The sequence below is a fragment of the Macaca thibetana genome, chromosome 5 (assembly GCF_024542745.1).
Source record: "Macaca thibetana thibetana isolate TM-01 chromosome 5, ASM2454274v1, whole genome shotgun sequence".
In the NCBI taxonomy this organism is placed as follows: domain Eukaryota; kingdom Metazoa; phylum Chordata; class Mammalia; order Primates; family Cercopithecidae; genus Macaca; species Macaca thibetana.
In genome coordinates, this window is record NC_065582.1 from 178,689,009 (window position 1) to 178,710,082 (window position 21,074).

The 21,074-nt window shown below is 50.3% G+C and overlaps 1 protein-coding gene across 5 annotated transcripts in view; it reads left to right on the forward strand.

Moving 5' to 3' along the window:
• The window catches only part of EVC (EvC ciliary complex subunit 1), a 97,601-nt gene that overhangs the window by 34,607 nt on the left and 41,920 nt on the right, over window positions 1-21,074 (forward strand). For 4 of the 5 annotated variants that reach the window (XM_050792090.1, XM_050792093.1, XM_050792094.1 and 1 more), the window contains 6 exons: window positions 781-879; window positions 4,209-4,346; window positions 7,154-7,312; window positions 11,896-12,112; window positions 12,916-13,064; window positions 15,612-15,710. In XM_050792090.1, coding sequence (XP_050648047.1) covers window positions 781-879; window positions 4,209-4,346; window positions 7,154-7,312; window positions 11,896-12,112; window positions 12,916-13,064; window positions 15,612-15,710 — 861 coding nt within the window. The remainder of the gene's footprint in view (window positions 1-780; window positions 880-4,208; window positions 4,347-7,153; window positions 7,313-11,895; window positions 12,113-12,915; window positions 13,065-15,611; window positions 15,711-21,074) is intronic. The other variant, XM_050792092.1, reaches the window with a different exon arrangement.

The following is a 21,074-nucleotide window of genomic DNA, read 5'->3' on the forward strand; positions in this document are numbered from 1 at the left end:
AACACCAAATTCCGGCAAAGATGTCGGGAAACTGGATCACTCATACATTGCTGATGGAAATATAAAATGGTACCTGCAGCCATACTGGAAAACGTTTTGGCAATTTCTTATCAAACTTAAATTGTAATTACCAGAAGACCCAGCAATTGCACTTGTGGGCATTTAGCTCAGAGAAATGACAACTTACATTCACACAAATGTTCACAGCAGCATTGTTCATAATAGCCCCAAACTGGAAATAATCCAGATGTCTTAACAAGGGTGAATAGATCAAGAAATTGTGGATACAGGCCCCTGTTTACTTTCCTGGGTATCCCTACTTATGGGACGGTCCTTCCTGGTTTAAAGGACGTCTCCATCCATTGAAACAGGAGACTGACATGGATAACTTTGCATTTCCAGTTCCATACAACCATCCCCCTGATTCTTCCTTCAAAGAAGCATACCCTCCTTTGCTTTTTATATTTGCTTCACAGATGGAAATGGGGATGTGGAGGGCCTTGCACAGAATAAGCACCTAATATTTGTTGAATACATGCATGAGGAAGAAATGAAGCTTTTTAAGGAAGCTTCATGAAAATGTAATCCATTATGGGCCACTGTCATAATTTATAATCTGAGATCCTTTCCTTCAGCAAAAAACATGTGTGAAGAGAGGGTGAAAGAGAAGAAAAGAAGGAGAGAGCCAGTGAGGGAGGGAGGAAGAGACAATAGAAAGCAAAAGACAAAAATACCATTGGTTAAACTTTTCTTTCGTTATCTTTCCTTTCTTGGCAATAGATGTTTATTCAGATTTTTAAAATGTGCCTCCTTGACCTTCTTCCTAAAAAGAAGTCAGATGATGAATTATACCAGAAGATCCTTTCAAAACAGGAAAATGTAAGTCTTCAACCTATGTTTCAAGGTAACTTAAAAATAGTTTATTATAATATATACAACTTATGATACAAAAGTATTTTTCTTTTATGTATAAAATAGCTTATTACAATATATACTTTTTAATACAGTATAGTGAAATATAAAAGTATGTATACAAATATTTTGAAAAGTGTATTATTAAAATCTGGAATGCTATTTACAATGAAGAAAAGAATATTGGTCATATCTACTACTCAAAGGCGGTCACTGTTAATTTTTTTTCTGCGTAAGTGTGGGATATTTTTAAAGACATAATTTGTTTATTGGTTATAGCTATGTATACTACTTTGTATTCTATTCTCAGTCTTTTATGGAAAGTTTATTTTGTTTCATGCGCAGCAAAGAATCAGGGCTTAGAGTCAGATTGATTGAGGCTGGTATCCCGGTTTTATCTTTTACAAGCTCTCAGAATGGTAGTTTCTTTTTTGTGCAATGAGATAATTCTTGTTCTGTGAGAGTGCAGAAAGGATAAGAGAGATGTGTATGATGCACCAAAGCAACATCATAGTTAGAGTTAGACTGTGAATTTGTGAAGGCTGCTATCATCCTCATTATCACAACCACCACCAAAAGCATCATTATCTTATCACCACCGTTTTTATTTTGTACCATCATCACCATCACTACTACTATCACAGTTCTCTTTTTCATCATGTCATTGTTGTCATCACCATCACCACCATCATATTTGCTATTGTCACCACTGATATCATCATTCTTTCTGTCTTTTCCACCATCATCATCATCCTCATGACCACTATCATCACCAACACCATCACCATCCTCATGTCCTCATTACCATCATCATGAGCATAATTTTTGTCATTGTTGTAATCATTGGCATTCTCATTACTACCATCACCACCATCATCGTCTTCATTACCACCATAATCATCATCCTCGTCCTCATTGCCATCACCACTACCAGTGTTGCAGGGCAGGCAAGCTCCAGAATAGGGTGTAGCCTAGGAGGGTACTTGACTTCACTTAGGAAGTCTTTTAGTGGATGGTGCCACTTCTTGCGGAGCAGGACCAACCCATAGATAGTGTGCCCAGAGTTGGTAACATATGGGTGCTTGGCAACTGTATTTATACTCTTGTAAACCCACTTTCAATTACATGCAAATTAAGGGGCAGTTCAGCACAAATTGAGAGACAGTTTATTTAGAACTTTCTAAAAAGGGGATAGTAACTTCTGGGTTGTTGCCATAGAAAGGAGTAGTAACTTTTGAGTTGTTGACATGCCATTTGTAATCTGTGGTTGTGCTGGTGGGAGTGTCTTATGCTAATGCGCAACGAGGGCAGCAAGGGATCACTTTCATCACCATCCACTGGTTCCTGCTGGTTTCTTCACTTTATCCTGTCTGGACCAGATCCCGTTTTGATCAGCAGGGTTGTGATCAGAAAACAAGTCCTGCCAGTCTCCTATCTCACCTTATCCTCACCATCATTGTCATCATTATTCTCATTACTGCTATCACCAGCCTCTTCTTCATCATCCCCTGCCATCATTTTCATTATCACCATCATTGTTACTGTCATCATTCTCATTACCACCATCATCATCGCATCATTGTCGTGATAGTCTTCATCAGCACCACCATCATCACCATCTTTATCATCTTTACTGCTACCTCTACCTTCACCTTCATTAGAGTCCTCATCATATCATCATTGTCCTTGTTCCCACCACTGTGAGACCTGGGGGTTTGGGAAGGGATGCTGCTTCTTTACTCCACTGGATTCCATGAGGAAGGATGACTCACTGCATCCCAGGAAGGAGGAAGGACATCATTGTCTTCACTGTCATCCTCAGTACCACCACCATGGTCATGGTCCTCAGGCAGTGCACATGGTGCTTGACATACATTATTTCATTTAATAGTTATGACAACCCTGTGAGTGGCCATTATTATTTTTGTTTTACAGCTGAGGAAACTGAGACTCCATGAGTTCAAATGACTTTCCAATGGCAAAAATGATAATGATGATGATGACATTTATAATTGTATTAGGAATAATGAAACAATACTGTCTGTTATAATGGAAAGAATAAGAGCCCTGAAGTCTGCAGACCTCATCTCTACCAGTTAAACAAGGCTGTTTGAACTTAAGCAAGCATGTTAATTATAATAGTGGCTACTATTTGTCTAGCCAAGTGATTTAAATGCATAATTTCATTTAACACTTGCAATAACCTTAAAACTTTCAGAAGAGGACAAGGAGTGCCCAGAATTTGGAAGAGTAAGGACAAGCCTAGCACTGCCCCTTCCTGCCTGGGCATCTTTGGACAAACTATCTTACCTTCCATAAACCAGCTTTCTCACCTGGAAATGGGTCATAATTTCTCTTTTGCAGAGATGCTGTGAGGATTAGAAAACACATATGGCCTCAGCTTGGGTCTTCAATAGTAGTTTATATCAATGTTATTTTTCCTAATGTACCTGGACCCATTCCACACTGTTGGCTATGTGACAAGGAACATAGAGAAAATGGAACTGTCTCCCACACTCTATATTGGGGTTTGTAGGACTCTATTCTTAGGACTGACCTTTTCCTTCCTGAGTTCAGAATCATTTGAGAGAGTCAGGAAGACAGATATGGAAATGTAGCTTTATTACTGATTAGAGGCCAGCTTGGAGGACGTGGCTTCAGTGCACAGCTATCATGGCTTCCTAATACTGAATCCCAGAATTCACTCAATTACCTAGCTAGTAATGGGCAATGCTGGGCCACCTCAGGCTTCCCCACACAGAAACAAGGCCTTGGCTACCCAGTTCACTCTAGGCTGAGATCACACTAGAGCAGTGGCCTCCCCTGACTGGCCCATCACAAACAGGAAGAGGCTGGGCAAGCTTCTGGCTTTTAAACCAACCAATCAAATACACACCACTTCCGGCCCCGGGGTGTCCTTCTTTCCCAGGAAAACCAGAAGAAGAGCAAAGAAACATTCCTTTCCAACCCACTGGATGTCATGATATTTTCCAGGACTTCAGAATGATTGAAAGATACTATTTTATTGATTTTGAAAGTATGGTATAATTTTTTTTTGAGGGAGGATATAGAAGAAAATAATTCATTATTCTTGAGGCTCTATGTTTAATGAGAAAATGAGTTTGTTGCTAATAGGTTTATTATCAAACCTCATGTACAACAACCCCCAGAGCATTTAACTATTTTTAAAAAATATTTTGTGAAATGTGAAAAATAAAAACATTTATTTTTCTAGAATTTAAGACACACTAAACTTTTTCTTTGTTTATTTGGTTTCTTTTTTTCTTCTTCTTCAGGATTTGGAGGATCTAGAAAAGGGACTTCAGGTCAAACTGTCAAACACAGAAATGTCGGGGGCTGGTGACTCTGAGTACATCAGTCTGGCTGATGTGGAAAAGAAGGAGAGGGAATACTCTGAACAGCTAATCGATAATGTGCGTGCCAGACTTTCTTTCCTGTACACAAATTTTGGTTTCTAAAACAGTTAAATTGGCTAAATTAGAGAGATGATAGTTAGAAGTGTGCCTAATATTTGAATTCCCCTATCGCATTCTGCCCTAGAGGCAGGATCCAGTTTCTGATGCTAAGTGATAGGGAAGAAGTAATTAAGCAGCAACAATTCACAAAGGGAGGTTTATTTTTTATATCATGAATTATCCTCATTTAAATTTCAGATTAGTCTTTCTGTCATTCAAAGCAAAGATTGCTATAACCCTTGATGTCATCACTGCCCTTTGGAATAGAGTAGAAGAAAGCTGCTAGGCATCGCTCATGAAAGCATGTTTTAAATTCTAGACAGAATGGCTTCCCTGAAACATCTTTTTCTTTTCTTTTGGATTCTTCCACCCCCTGTTCGTATACTATGTATTAAACAAACATGTCCTTGGCACTCGCTCTTCACCAGGGATTGTGCTGGGCACTGGGGACTCAAAACCATTTAGACATGGCCCTGCCTGAGAGAGGCCGGGAGAGATGAACAGGTGAGCAGGTGAGGGCTTCACAGGGTGACATGTCTTGTAATAGAAGGAAGCACAGGAGAAGGTCCAAGGCAGGCACAGTGGAGGGAAGAGTTCGTTTTACCCCAGGCTTAGGAAAGCCTCCACAGAAGAACGGGCCCTGGAGAGGCTGGCTGGGAGAAGTGTGGGTGCTGGCCAGTGATGAGGCAGAGACAGGAGCTAAAGAGGGCTGAGAGCAAGTCCAGGTAAGGTAAAGCCAGAGGGATCTGGCCAGAGGGCTTCTGTCTTATGCCAGCGAGGTGGGATTCACTGAAGCTTTGAAGCAGGGAGTAGCTGGGTTCAGCTTCTCCTTTAGAAGGGCTGCCCAGGCACTGAGTGGAGGGTGGTGAAGAGCTACTGGCCTAGTCCAGCGGGAACTTTATTAAGGCAACTGCAATAGGACGGAGAGGTGAGGAAACATGTGAGAGAAGCTATGGTGGTCTACCAAGGGGCGGGAGGTGGGGAGGTGGAGGGGGTCCAGGGTCAGTGCTGCTAAAATAAGGGCCCCAGAGCAAGAAGCTCATGGGAGGGAGGGAGCCAGTGCTCCTCTCCTCTGAATAGGTCCAGTGTTGAGAGGAGAGGCTTGGAGATGGAGGGTCTCCATGAGAGCCCAGGTTAGAGGACCTGGAGGGCTAGAAAGTTCTTAGAACTGTGGACCAGGATGCTAAGGAAGAGGGCACAGCCTGGATTCCCGTGGTCCACAGAACCCCCAATGCTGTGTGCAGCATCTTGTCCATGTCTGCCTTTCTCAGGGTGAGGGTTCGGAGTTTTCATAAGATTCTCCAAAGTATTGGTGACCTCCAAAAATGGTGATCTCTGGCCTAGAAATGTGTGTAAATTGGGAAGAGAAAAGAGCTTGGTGTCAAATCTTGAATCCTGCCCGTATTTAAGGAGGAGGGGATGAGAAGAATTGGGACAAGAAAGCAGAGGAGGAATTGGATGGGCTTTGCAGAAGCAGGAGAAAGTCAGGTCACAGACGCCAAGAGAATCAGAGCAGGGTGTGCAGAGTTGGCGTAAGCAGTTGGTGTAAGCAGAGCAGGGTGTGCCGAGTTGGCGGTGTGACAGTCTGCAGTCTCATGTCAGGTGGGAGGCATGTCATTTGATGGCTCCAAGGGGAAGAGCAAGGTGAGAACATGAGGGTGCCAGGCAGGTTTGAGGTCCCTCTTGGCAGGGATGGGAGGAGGAGCTGACCAGCAGCATGTGTGGGGTTTACTGGGAGGCAATGGGGCCCTGAGATGGGAAGCTGCATTGATAGGGGGCATTCATCTGGGTGCAGGCTTCCTCCTGGCAGAGCCAGACCAACGCCGCAGTTGAGGCTGACAGAGTTTCATGACCTTGAGTCACAGCAACAAGATCAGCATGGGTTTCTGGTGTCACTAACCCCTGCCCCCTCCCATGCCTGGTCCAGCCAGATGTGTCCATTTCAGCCTCTGAGAGGCTGAGCTGAGATGGAGGCAACCCCAGCGGTGGAGTTAAATGGGACTGAGCCAAATCCTGGCTTTCATTGGCTCCATGACCTCTGACAAGTGACCTGACTCCCCCGAGCCCGTTCCTACATCTCCGGATAGATACTTTATCATGATATCAAATGTGTGAAGCACAGAGCCTGATGAACAGCCTGTGGGCCATGAGGGAAAGTTGTTCAGATTCCTAGTGTCATTGTCCTTAGAGCTCTGACTGGCTGTGATGACACAATTAGACCTCCTGCATTCTAAGCCACTTAGGAATTCCCAGCTCTGCTCCTGATAAAATGAGGGGGCGGGAAGATTTTAAAGCAAAATGTTTTCATGGTCAGCATCATCTCTGCCATATTAAGCTTTTGTACTTTTAGAACAAAAACTAACATTTAAACGTCAGTTTATACTTTTACTTCCAGGAAGTATTTAATCCCTTTTAAAATTCCCAAAGCTTCTATGAGCGCATTGTCACATTTCATCTGCCCCTAGGTAGCTGTAATGACCCATGCAAGAGTCTGTAGGCTGGACAAGCTACCGCTTTCTTACCTTAGCAGCAGTGCTCTTGTGTCTGCTGGAACACCGTCGCAAAACTGACTGGCACTTGCAATGGAACCAGAAGGAACTTTACTGTAGAATGTGATTGTTGCCAAGATAAACTCACTGAAATTGTAGAATCGTTTAGAATCCTTATTTGTGATAAGGAGTGAATTGTAATTCCCAAGCATGCACCGTTTGGCTTTCTTAAGTAAGTTTTTCCCTCACTTCATGTTGCTTGTGCTCATTTCACAGATGGAAGCTTTCTGGAAACAGATGGCGAACATCCAGCACTTTCTTGTGGACCAGTTTAAGTGTTCCAGCTCCAAAGCCCGACAGCTCGTGATGACTCTGACGGAAAGAATGATTGCCGCCGAAGGGCTATTGTGCGATTCTCAGGAGCTGCAGGCTCTGGTAATGCTGGAGGGGGCGGCAGGGAACATAAAGATATTCAGACTAGAGATTTGGAATCCCGAGGCTTGACATCATTAAATCTAACAGATTCATGTTGTAGCTGGTTATGTAGAGCCTCAGGGAAAAAAAAAAAAAACCCAGTAAATTCATTCATCCATGTATTCATCCATTTATTTATTATCCATCCATCCACCCAGCCATCCACCCATTGACCCATCCATCCATCCATCCATCCATCCATCCATCCACCCATCCACCCATCCACCCATCCATCCACCCATCTACCCATCCACCCATCCATCCATCTACTCATCCATCTACCCTCCCACCCATTTATTCATCCATCCATCCATCCATCCATCCACCCATCCATCCATCCACCCATCCATCCACCCATCCATCCATCTGCCCTCCCACCCATTTATCCACCCACCCACCCATCTACCCATCCACCCATCCATCCACCTACTCATCCATCCATCCATCTATCCATCCATCTATCTATCCATCCATCCATCCATTCATCCATTCATCCATCCATCCATCCATCCATCCAATGAGTAAAGATTCTGGCCAGCTCAGTATTACTACAGCATAGAACACTGGTCCTAAACTTGAAATTACACATTGAAATTATCTGGGGAGCTTTAAAAAGTACTGATTCTTGGGCCCCAGATGGGTCTCCATCCCAGAGTTTCTGACTTAATCAGACTGGGGTGCAACCTGACTGGGCACTAGGGTTTTTAGAGCTCCCCAATGACGACAGTGGGTGCTGGGGTTGACGCCCACTGGTGTAGACACAGCATTGATTTACTTTCCTGACTGCCCTGTTTTGCCTGCAGAGTTCTTAAACAATGCCTTTTCCTGGCCTTAACTCTGAGGTTCTTATGTGATTGGTCTGGAGTGGAGGCCCTGGCATTGTGGGTTTTAAAACTCTGTGAACTATTCTGATGGGAGGCCAGGGATACAAACCCCTGGTACATGAGTGTCCAACCTTTTGGCTTCCCTGTCCGCATTGCAAGAAGAATTGTCTTAGGCCACATATAAAATACACTAACACTAACAATAGCTGATGAGCAAAAAACCCCAAAACACAAAAAAGGTCCCTGCTTATTTTTGTGAAACCTGCCAACCACAGATAAGCAAAAAAGTCCTCACATTCAAAGGGTTGGACACTCATGGGAGAGAAATCTGCAAATGCAGCTTTGACTCTGGGCTCTGTTGTTAGGAGCTGTGTGATCTTGAACACATTACTTAGCCTCTCTGAGCGTCTGTTCCTCTATTTATAAAATAATAGGGCTAAGAGTTGCCACAGACAGGGCCTGGGTAGATGCTGAGTGACTCCTAATACCCCAGTCACCATTGGGTTCCTCCTGGTACACATTGGGCTTGTCCTGTGTGCGCCAGTCAGTGTGTACTAGGCCCAGGGAATGAGTCCCCTGATGCTGCTCTGCACCCATTTCCCTGTCCTGTGCACCAGCCGCTGTGGCTGCTCGGCTCAGAACCCTCCAGTGGCCTCCCCGCCCTCAGCACAGACTCAGCTCCTCTGACCCGTGAGAAAGCCGAGCCTCGGCAGACCCTCACCACCCCTTGCACACCGCAGGCCTCTCCCAATCCGTTCTGCTCCTCCAGGTGTGATCCACAGACCACAGCATCGGCAGCACTGGGAGCTGGTTAGAATGCAGAATTCTGCCCTCCACCCCTCCCACACAGGTCTACACTGTAACAAGACCCCCACGTCCACACAGTTGTTTGAGAACTTCATATGCTTTTTCTCAGCATATGCACACATGACCTGCTTTTTCTCTCAACACTACCGAAAGCTAGGCTTGGAAGATATTTGATTCGCAGCGTACTGATAAGGAGCCCACTCAGGGACCCACCTAAGATCCCTGTCCTGTCTAATGACATCGCTGAGCCTGGGCCTGAAGCTGCCTGGTTTGCTGCCCAAGCCCCTTTGAATTGGATTTCAGTTTGATAGGGCTGCTGACTCATATTAATGCTCTGCAAAGGTGAAAGATTTTTCTTCCTTTATTTTTTTCTTTTGCTATCAGCAGGATATTGATGCAGAAAAAAGAAAATACATCCTTAGCTGACTCTGGCCAGAGTATCAGCCAATAACTTCCAAACAGGAAGACGAAAAGGGATCATCCAGTTTAACAGCATGACTGTCCTTCAGCCAGTGTTTAATGAGCACCTACTGTGTGCCACATGCTGTTAATGGAAACCATATTGCAGAGGTTAGGAATGCAGGCTCGGGGAAGAAACTGGAGCTCCCGCTGCAGTCTTGCCACTCGTTAGCTAAGTGATCTTGGGCAGATAATTTAACCTCTCTGTGACTTGGTTTCATCATCTGTGCAATGGGGGCTGTAATAGCACCTGCTCTCTCACAGGGGTAGTTGAGAGTGTTAAAGACTCGTCTGTATATAGACTTTTTAGAGCAGAGCCCAGCACATAGGAAGCATTCAGTACTTGTTAGTCATTAGAGCCCCACAGGCCACATGTCAGCAGAAGAAACAGACAACAACAAATTATTGTAATGATGCGTGGACAGGGCTACACGGTCTATGTTTGTATGGAAGAGGGATGGATTCACTGTGCCTGCATACCGGGTACCAAAGGGGGAAAATATGGCTTCTGTATCTCAGAACCCAGAAGAGTTGGAATTCCCACAGTGGCATCCCATCTTTCTGGCCTGGGCATTTGGAGCTGGAATGTGCATCTCTGAATATTAAAACTGGAAGAGCCCTTCAAAGGGACCCTGGCGGTGATCAGATTCAGTTTCTTGAGACACACAAGAAATAAACAGCTGCCAAGACAAATGTGGGGACCGGCTGTAGATAATGATGAAAACAGCTAACACTCAGAGGCTCACAGTGCCCCGGCCCTTGTTCTCAATGCTTGACATATTTTGACTTACTTAATCCTCACGTCAAATCTATGTGGCGGGGGTCAGGTGAGGAGCTTGTGCCCAGGTCCAAGGAGCCAAGTCTGAGCCCGGCACCGTCGAGGACTCAGCCATACTCAGAGCAGGTCGGGGCCCCCATCCCACATCCCACATCCCTTTTCTCATGCACCTCTCTCCACTCTCATCCTCCCTCCAATATAAGCCCATCGATTGCACCCTACCCTAGTCAGCCTGTGTTGGGTTCTCAACATCCTCCTGCGTTCTTTAGAGGTGGCCAGAGCCGGTCTTCCTGTGGTCCACCCAGCACCTCCGCTTATCCTCGTGTGCCCTCTAGTGGTCACAGGCTGCTGGAATGAGCCTCGCCATCCGTGTCCATCACTGGGGGATATTCTTGCCCTGGTCTTGTGGGAACAGAGGCCAGTGCAGCTCAGTGCAGTGTGGCCATGGCTGGTCAATGGGGACATGGGCAACTCAGGCCTGGCCCCTGTCTTCAAGGGCTCTCAGTCCAGGCTAGGACTGCCCCTCACAATCACCTCCTCGAAGACAGGAACCCTGGGGCAGTGGGGAACAGAGCAGGGGACCAGTGAGGGTGGGGACAAGCAGGGAAGGACCACAGAACCCGTGAGGACGAGAAGAACCTGGCCAGGCAGGGGAGTGAGAGGAGGCAGCGAGGGTGTTCCAGGAGGAGGGCTCCGCATGTGCAGAGGCTGGGTGGCCGGGAGCAGGCAGGTGTGCGGGACAAAGCCCCACAGAGCTTCCTGCACCACGCCCGGGGCGTTGGACTTGATCTCAGGGCAGCAACAGGAGGGTTTGGGGCCATGGCTGACAGAAGCATCAGCATCTCTGAAAGGCCCCCTGGTCTGTGAGGCGGGGTCAGAGCCTGAGGCAGAGATGGGAGGCTGGGGAGCAGGACTGGCCCGTGGCCTCGGCCCAGCACTGAGGACAGGCCTGAGCGAGGCGTGGTTGGGTGTAGGGGGTGCAGAGTCTGTGCGGAGGGAGATGCCGAGGCCCCCGCCCGCTCCTCCTTTCCCCCTTACTCTCATTCCACGAGCAGCCGCTCTCGGGTGTGCAGGGCCTTGGCTGCCTGGGTGGACATTTCCCCCTGTCTTTTCTAAGGGTCTGTGAAATGATGAGGTGGGGCCGGGGAGGGCCTTCTGCAGAATCTGACTGTGGGGAGTCATGTTGGAAGCCAATCAATCCCCTGAAAATCTCAGCCATCCCCAGTCAGGCTCTCTGGGGCTGGAAAGAAAGCCAGAACTGCTGGCATTTTACGTTTCCTCCCCAGCCCTGTGGGGGCCACAGGGCCAGATTGGCCAGGGGAGGTGACTCTAAGCAAGGTGGCTTTTCCTCCTTGACTGTTTGCAAATCTGGATTCTCTCCTAGGAAAGTGGCTCTCTGGGGAGCGCTACTGGCGACTAAGTGCCTATGTGCTAACCAGCGTCACCCTCCCTGCACCCCTAGGAGAGGCACTTAATCCTCACCTGGGGAGCAGACCCAGATCTCACTCATGAAGGAGAAGGGGAGTTCATTCCTCTGAGCTCTGCTCTCCCGGAAGCCGATCGCCAGGCAGTGCCATTAGTTAATGACCCTGGCAGTCTCCTCCCAGCCATGAGTTAACGTGCCCTGGTGGTTCCCAGGACACCCCAGCTATGGTCCTGTGTGTTTCTTTCTGCAGGATGCCCTGGAGAGGACGATGGGGCGGGCACACATGGCAAAAGTGATTGAGTTTCTGAAGCTGCAAGTCCAGGAGGAGACGAGGTGCCGGCTGGCTGCCATCTCCCGTGGCCTGGAGCTGCTGGCCGGTGAGGGGAAGCTGTCCGGGCGGCAGAAGGAGGAGCTGCTCACGCAGCAGCACAGGGCCTTCTGGCAGGAGGCGGAGCGCTTCAGCCGGGGTGAGCCGTGGGCGCGGGTGCCGTGGTCCACGACGCTGGCCTTCTGGGTCCCTGGGGCTGAGCGGTGTAAGGGCTGGCAGCCTGGGGCAGTGTGCCCATGACGTGGGCACAGGCGGCCTTTCTGCTTCTGCCCTAGGGACTGGGTCACTGGGCTGCTCTCTGGGGCTGTCTTCCCTTCTCTGGACAGCAGAGGCCATGAGGACCAGTGCCCAGGGCAGGGGTCACCTGCTGCCCTCACTCACCAGGGATTCGGGCTGATTGAGCCCTCGTGTCCTGCAGCAAAGTCACCGGGAACTGCAGAGGGACACAGGAGGGTGAGGGTCTCACACTGGAAATTTACACAAAGTGGCCCGTGTCGCCCAGCGGCCCCTCACGGTCCTGCCGGAGTCATGTGGCCCTGCTCAGCGGCAGGGTGGGCAAGGGTGGGCCATCGTCCAGCGTGTGGGGCAGGAAGGGGAGTCCAGGGTGGCTGAGCCGTGCGGGGCGGCTGAGCCGTGCGGGGTGGCTGAGCCGTGCGGGGTGGCTGAGCCGTGTGTGTGTCCCACGCATGCTCCTGTCCCAAGGCTGACCCTGGGGTACGGGTGGGGCAAGGCTCAAGACGTAGAGGCATCTGGGCTTAGCTGAGGTCACACTTCCAGTAGGACCCACAGAAGGAAACCCAGGTCTGTCACCGGCAGGGCGGGCACTATCTCTGTGGCCAACACAAGCTCCCCCAGCCTCTGGACAGGAGAACACATGAGGGTCCCCACTGAAAGTCTGGCTCAGAGAGTCACCTCCTGTGCTGTGGCTTTTTTCAATCCCAGAGTTTGTCCAGCGAGGCAAAGACCTGGTCAAGGTGTCTCTGGCTCACCAGGTGGAGGGGACGGCAAAACTCACGCTGGCCCAAGAGGAGGAACGGAGAAGCTTCGTGGCTGAGGCCCAGCTGACTGCTGACCCAGAAAAGTTTCTCAAGGTGACACACATCCCCGGCCTCTGCACATGTGGGTGAGCTGGTGGTAGCTCTGTCCCCGTGACTAAGCACGGGGAGCCGGAGGTATTCATCAGACGTGAGGTTATCTCCCTACTTCCCGTGCGTCAGCCGAGTGACCGAATCTCGGTCCCTTAGCCCCTACATCGCTAGTGTCCTAGTAGACTGTAAGCGGGTGATAAGAGCAGTGCTGCCCTCACTGGGCTGCTGAGAAGAGGAGGGGGTAGGATCCGTAGAGAGCTTGGCAGAGTGCAAACGCATAGCAGGGGCGCACAGATGGTGGCAATGACGTGAAGGAAGCAGTGTGTGGCCCAGAGGGGACAAGTGTGTCGCGGAGAGTAAGGCAGGCTCACACACCCAGGGACAGGGCCCTTGTGGGTCGGCTGCAAGTCCAGGAGAAGGAAGGGAGCCCCCAGCCTTGCTTGGGTTGAGTGGGCAGGGCCAGGAAGTGGTCAAGGTCGGAGGTACCCTTGGTCTTGCCTGAGAAGCGGACAAGAAGACCTGAAGGAGGACAGAAAGCAAGACGTCACCCTCCAAGGAAAAGGAGTCAGCTGGCCCCAGTGCAGGCTCCAAGGACCTGAGCTCGCCAGTTCTCAGAGAGACCACCGAGCTCTGGTTTCGCTCTGCTTGCTTTCCCTGGTAATGGGCAGTGGGGCTGGGGGAGGGCCAGCTTGTCCGTGACCATCTTGCAGGCTGGTTAAGCACTGAGCACTGAGGCCAGCCACACCTGGGTTTGGGTGCTGACTCTGCCACTAAATAGCTGGGTGACCTTGGGCATGTTGCTTATCCTCTGGCCCTTAGCTTCCACATCTGTGAAATGGGCATAATGGCACCTGTATCACAGCATTGTTAGGATTCAGTGAGTCCAAGGAAGGGGCAGCCCCAGCCTCACTGTTTGCCTGGGTTCGCCTGCCCTGCATCAGCACTCGGTACAGCGCATCTCAGTTCTGCCAAGAGGTGGGTGGCACCCTGTCGGGGTCCAGGCTCAGCCCAGAATAGAGGCCCAGGGGCCCTCCCCGGGGGCCAACCTGGTGGTGGTGGCACCACTGCAGTGAGAAGCCAATGGGGGGGTCTCCTGAGAACAGAGGAGAGGCCTCTCGGTCCCTGTCTAGCTGCCTCCCTTACCCAGGGAGCCTCTTCCAGGGCCACACTGGGAGCTTCTGGGTTTGCCACATAGGGGTAGGCTGGGTTTTTCTGTCTTTGAGAAGACCCGTTTGAAATAAGAGGAAGATAAGGCTATTCAGCTCTTCATTACTTAGAGATTTCTGGGCCCCTTTCCTTGATGTCACAAAGCCCATTGTGAGTCCAGAGTGTGGAGACAGTGCCTGGGTGACCTCGGTGTCCCAGGGTCCCGGTACAGTCCTCGGAACGCCTCGGCGCTGGCGTTCAGGATACGTGGGTCGCAGGCCGGGAAGGGTGAATGAGCGCATGAGTGCGTGAGTGAACCAGGACATGGACAAATGGGCAAACGAGTGAATGAAGGAAGGAGGATGGAATGGGTGGGAGAATGAATGAATAACACCAGGCTCCCAGCACACACTCAGCACCCACTTTTTTCCAGTCCCGCCCTTCTCTCTCATCTCACCTCCTGCCCGTAGCGTCCCCAAAGGTCCTATGGGGTCTTACCTCTTGGTCTCTGCTGCTGCTCCGAGCATGGCTCCCCATCTTCCCTCCAGGGAGCCATTCCTTGTCCTTAGAGACTCCATTGAAACACCTCCCCCACAGGGAATTTTCTGCTGCAGCCTTTCCCTGAGAAGAGTCTGTTCCTTTGTCCTTCTGCCCTGCCTCGCCCCTCTGCTGGTGCCGGGGCCTCTGATGCTCTGCCTAGGGCTGGCTGGGTCTCCCTGTACTGGTGCCGGGGCCTCTGATGCTCTGCCTAGGCCTGGCCGGGTCTCCCTCTGCTGATGCCCGGAGCCTCTGATGCTCTGTCTAGGGCTGGCCGGGTCTCCCTATGCTGATGGCGGGGCCTCTGATGCTCTGCCTAGGGCTGGCGGGTCTCCCTCTGCTGGTGCTGGGGCCTCTGGTGCTCTGTCTAGGCCTGGCCGGGTCTCCCTCTACTGATGCCCGGGGTAACCCAGTCTCCTGCTGCTCTGCTGGGGTCCTCAGGAAAGGGCCTCTGCCACATGGTCAGAATGGGGCCTGGCTGGTTGCTGACTGCACTGACCTCCAATTGCCAGTCTGCGTCACCCTTGCTGGGCTCCCATCAGTGGGTCTCCTGTGGCCTGGGTGGTCAGAAAGTGACGTTTGGGTGGCTGTGGCCAGGGCAGAAGGGTGACAGAAGTGGCCCAGTGGCCCTGCTCATCCTGGGTTTAACAAAAGCATGGTGGTTTGTGGTATTTCCTGGAAAGCAGATTTGCTGGCCGTGGCATCAGCTGTGAAAGCCATGTGACGGCTCCATGCCTCCGTTTCCTTGTGTGTAATACAGGGGCCAACATCCTTCTTTCTGACCTGAGACACAGGAGACAGTTGGAGAACCTTCTGGGAAAAAACCCTGCATGTTTCTAGAAGACTCAGCTCTCGTTTTCCTCACAGGCTTTTCACGAGGTCCTGGAGAGGCAGAGGCTGATGCGATGTGACCTGGAGGAAGAGGAGAATGTCAGAGCCACCGAGGCTGTGGTTGCACTCTGCCAGGTACATGGTCTCTGCGGGGACCAGCACAGAAGGTCCAGGGTCTGTGTGTGTGCGAGAACCTCACATCCTCCTGGCCGGGGACCCCAGAGGTGGTTCAGGTCCAACCCCGGCACTCGTTGGCCGGTGATCCAGGCAGGCCGCGTCCCCTCCATGCAATCCTCCTTGTCCACATCAGAAACCGAGGTGGTTGGCCTCGGTCCTCTCTGAGGCACCGTCCATTTCTGGGGTGCTGAGGATTCTTGTCTCCAAACATCCCTGTTAGCAAAGCTCTTTGGAAATCAGTTCTCCTCAGGTAAGAAATAGGCCCAGGATTTCTGGGTGTCATCGTGTAAAGTGGTGATGAAGAAGGGGTGCCGAGCTGAAATGGGGATGTCGGAGATCACGTGCCACACCACCTCTTTCCCATGTGCAAGCGTGTGCAGGTCTGGGGTGGGGAGGTGAAGCCGGCTGTGCTTGCCCTGCAGGGAGGCTTTGAGAGAGCAGGAGAGGGCACCTGAGCCCTCCTTAGAGGCAGGAGTCACAGGATGCCATGCTGAGCCAGACAGAGCCCCAGCCTCAGGCAGCATCGTCAGCTGTCAGAAAGGCAGGAGTATGGACACCTGGCTATGAAGGAATCAACAAGTGGGTGCTGGGCAGCACCCGGAGGAGGAGAGGGCCTGGGTCTGTGTCCTGGCTCCCCACTTCCTCACTGTGTGACCACAGGAGCATCACCTGGTCTCTAGCTCTCAGTTTCCCCATCTGTGAAATGGGGACGGTCATAGTTCTTCTTCATGGTGTGCCAGGAGGACTGTGTATGGGGCCCCGAGACAGCAGCTGGCACTCAGGACATGCCAGGGTATGTCGTCTCCAGTGACAGCTTCCCTGCTTCTGAGTATAGAGGAGAGGCAAGGGGCTCCTGGGTGAAGGGGAGGTCAAGGACAGCAGGCTGCAGGAGGCAATGCTGAGTCAAGCATTGGATGAGACCAGACCCAAGTGGACAGGGAGTCAGCGGACATCCCCAGCAGGGAGAAGCTCGTGCAGTGGTGGGAAGTGCAACTCCTCATCTGGATGGGAGCTGCACTGGGGCAGTCGTGTCTCTGTTAACCTCTGTTAACCGTGTCTCTGTTAACCTGATGAATACCACTGACTGGTATATTAAACAACAGAAATGTGTTCTCTCAAGGTTCTGGAGGCTGAAGCCTGAGATGACAGTGCCAGCAGGGTTGACTTCTGGTGAGGCCTGTCTTCCAGGCTTGCGGACAGCTGCCTTCCCATTGCCTCCTCACACGGTCATGTCTTTTATTTTTTTTTTTTTGAGATGGATTCTTGCTCTGCCACCCAGGCTGAAGTGCATCTAGGCTCACTGCAAGCTCTGCCTTCCGGGTTCACGCCTTTCTCCTACCTCAGCCTCCCGAGTAGCTGGGACTACAGGCGCCCGCCACCACACCCGGCTAATTTTTTGTATTTTTGGTAAAGATGGGGGTTTCACCATGTTAGCCAGGATGGTCTCGATCTCCTGACCTTGTGATCCACCTGCCTCGGCCTCCCAAAGTGCTGGGATTACAGGCGTGAGCCACCGCGCCCAGCCACACAGTCATTTCTCTGTGCTTGGAAGAGTAGAGGGCAGGGGAGAGAATGAAAGAGAGGGCTCTGGTCTCTCCCTTTTCTTATAAGGACACCAGTTCTATGGGATTAGGGCCCCACCCTGATGACCTTAATTACCTTAATTACCTCCTTAAAGGCCCTGTCTCCAAATACAGTCACATGGGATATTGGAGGCTAGGGCTTCAACATAAGAATTTGATTACTTAATTACCTCCAGATACAGTCATATGGGATACTGGAGGTTAGGGCTGCAACCTAAGAATTTGGGAGGGGACACAATTTAGTCCAAACAGTGTCCTTCAAAACATCATGTCCATCTGGAACCTCAGAATGTGGCCACACTTGGAAATAAGGGCTTTGCGGATGTAATTGGTTAGATTGTGCAATTGGTTAGGTCCTACTGGATTCAGGTGGGTCCTAATTCTGATGGCTGGTGTCCTTATAAGAAGGCCATGAGAAGACGTAGAGACACAGGGAAAGAGGCCGTGTGAAGACGGAGGGAGGGCCTGGAGTGATGCAGCCGCAAACCAAGGAACACCTGCAGCCCCCAAAAGCCAGAAGAGCCCAGAAAGGGCCCCTCCCGGAGCCTTTGGAGGGGGGAGGCTCTGCCAACACCTTGGTTTCATACTAATGCCTTCCAGAACCATGACAGAATAAACTTCGTTGTCTTAATGCACCCAGTTTGTGGCGCTTTGTCATGGCGGCCACAGGAAATCAAACGGAAACCGATCTTTGTTCAGGGCTAGCTCCTATCTTAAGTGCCTCTTGAGTATTTGATTATTTAATTCTCATGAGATTCACGAGGAAGACACTGCATTTTCCTTCCTTCCCAGAGGAGGAGTGAAGAAGTGTTTTCTCCAGAAATGCGTAGGATGGGGCTCAATTTGTCAAAGCCCTGGGGCCCGCAGGCAGGAAAAGAACAACTTTGTCCCCAGAGGAGTCAAGACTCAAATCCCCGGCTGGGCATGAGGAAACCAAGTTCTAATCTTCCTCTGAGTACTAACATGCTGTGTGACCTTGGCTGGTTACATAACCTCTCTGTGCTGGCCCATGTATCTTGCCCAGGTTTTACACAGCCAGCAAGCGGGGAAGATGAGATTTAAAATAAAGACTTTCTAATGTTAGTGCTGGTGTGGTCACCCCAGCCATGCTGCTTAGCATGTTGACGGCTGTTGTGAAACCTCAGTTCTTTTTAGTGTAAAAGAATATAAACAAGAGACCGCAGCAAAGGGGATGCAGCATAGAGCAATTTGCTGCAAAGGAGAAAGAATGTTCTGAAAATGAGGTGCAGAATAGACAGGACACCCTGGGAGATATTCAGAGCAGATGAGACAGCCTTAACTGTTACCGGGGAAACTCCCTTTCTGGGGAGTCTTATGTGATTATTCATAAGGGGGTGGGAAGAGGCATCACTAGTAAGCATGTTCTGGCGGGGTGGGGGTGGTCCTCCGAGTGCACATGTTCAGTAGCTGTACACACTTGTTCAAACATCACATGTCTCATTAGCATCTTAAGTCTCCGCCCAAGGGTATGTTTTTTACTATTATAATGAGCAGAGGGTCAGTCTGAGGACAGATAAAGTCAAAGTGCTCGTGCCATCTGCAGGGGACGTTCCCTACTCAGATAACTGTGCTTGAAAGAGCCGGACTGCAGTGTGAATACTGGGACTTATTGTGTTGACGGTTTGGTCACCGCGTCCCAAGGACATGGTCACTTCCTTGACTACCTATCCTGCCTCAAGTGCGGGCTGTGGAGCGTAACAGCAAAGCCCAGGCTCTGGAGCCAGACATCCTGGGCTCAGATTCCAGCCGGGCCACTTACTGTGCCCTGCCGGAGGTGAGCCCAGGCGGCCCAGAGGCTATGGGGTGGGTACCAGCAGCATTGTCCTCCTCACCCCCCATGGTAGCTTGTTGGCTTCTCACCCATCCTCTCTAAAGCAGCTCTCAAACCTTGCTGTGCATCAGAGTATCGCCAAGATTGCGGAAAGTGAGGTACAGGTTAGATCGCTTGCTCACAATTACACAATGATTGCCGCAAAGGGTAAGGCAAGCAGCGTATAAATGTAAACCCAGAACATCGGAGGGAAGTCTCAGTTAATTTAGAAAGTTTATTTTGCCAAGGTTGAGGATGCGCACCTGTGACAGCCTCAGGAGGTCCTGACGACATGCGCCCAAGGGGGTCCGGGCACAGCGTGGTTTTATGCATTTTAGGGAGACAGGAGACATCAATCAATATATGTAAGAAATACATTGGTTCGGTCAGGAAAGGTGGGACAACTGGAAGCAAAGACAGGAAGACTCCAAGCGGGGAGGGGGCTTCCAGATCACAGGTAGGCGAGAGATAAACAGTTGCATTCTTTTGAGTTTCTGATTATCCTTTCCAAAGGCAGTCAGATCGGCATTTATCTCAGTGAGCAGAGAGATGACTGAATAGATGGGAGGCAGGTTTGCCCTAAGCAGTTTTCAGCTTGAGTGTTCCTTTTTGCTTAGGGATTTTGGGGGCCCAAGGTATTTTCCTTTCACAAAGGAAAGTGCCCGGCCAGCCCCAGCGGGTGCTGGTAAATACATCGGTTTCAATGAAGGGTTGTCAGTGATGCCTAAATGACATCCTTAGGAAGTTATGCATTTGGTTTTTCCCTGTGTGGGCCTAGTTGCTGGGCCTGTGAGAGCTTCAGCGAAGAAAGTGAAGACAGCCTTTTAATGTAACATCAGGAGAGGGTGACGGGTGTGCCGAGGGGTGATACCTGCTGGAGTCTGTCTTCTAGAAGGAGGTACATGAGATGTACTGCATATGAAAGTGCCGTGGGACACAGTGGAAATGGGCGTGAAATGTTTTTTTTTTTTTTTTTTTTTTTTTGAGACAGAGTTTAGCTCTTGTTGCCCAGGCTGGAGTGCAATGGTGTAATCTCGGCTCACTGCAACCTCCGCCTCCCAGGTTCCAGAGATTCTCCTGCCTCAGCCTCCCGAGTAGCTGGGATTACAGGCAAGTGCCACCACGCCCAGCTAATTTTGTATTTTTAGTAGAGACAAGGTTTCACCATGTTGGTCAGGCTGGTCTCGAACTCCTGACCTCAGGTGATCCGCCCGCCTTGGCCTCCCAAAGGGCTGGGATTACAGGCGTGAGCCACCACTCCCGACCTGGCCCAAGGCCTGTGTCAGTTTGTGTCCCAGAATTATTCTGGAGGGATTTCCTTAGATTTATTTACTTTGCCATTTCATCACAAGCCTTTAGGTTCCAGGACGCTTGGTTTATTTTACATTTCCTCAATTGGGAAATCGTTGCCCTTGGTTACTGGAAACTGCTTTACCTAATATTCCATAGGAGCGGGCTAAAATCCTTCATTGCCAATTGGAGAGCTGGTTGCTCCCTCCTGGCCGGGCATCCGTGGGCCAGAGCCTGGACTGCTCTGAGCTCTGGTTTCCTTCTCTGTGCAGCAGAGACTGGGAGCCCATTTACCTTGGTGGCTGGGGGTGCCAAGGAGAGCAGGTCCAAGGCCCAGACCTGGCACATGGTAGGTGCTCAGTGAACGCCTCCTCGCCTGCCCCACAGGGAGCATGATCTCAGCAGATGTTGAGTCCAGGGGGGATGAGCCCAGATCTGGGGCCAGGGTCCTGGGTGTGAATCTCAACCACCAAAATGAACGACTGAGGCAGGTGTCACAATCAATCGCAGTTTATTGAGCCAGCTTGAGGGTGCACCTGGGAAAACACAAGTCACAGACTTGGCTGTTTTTTCCAAAGAGGTTCTCAGAAGGTTTAGTATTTATACATTTTCCTTTAA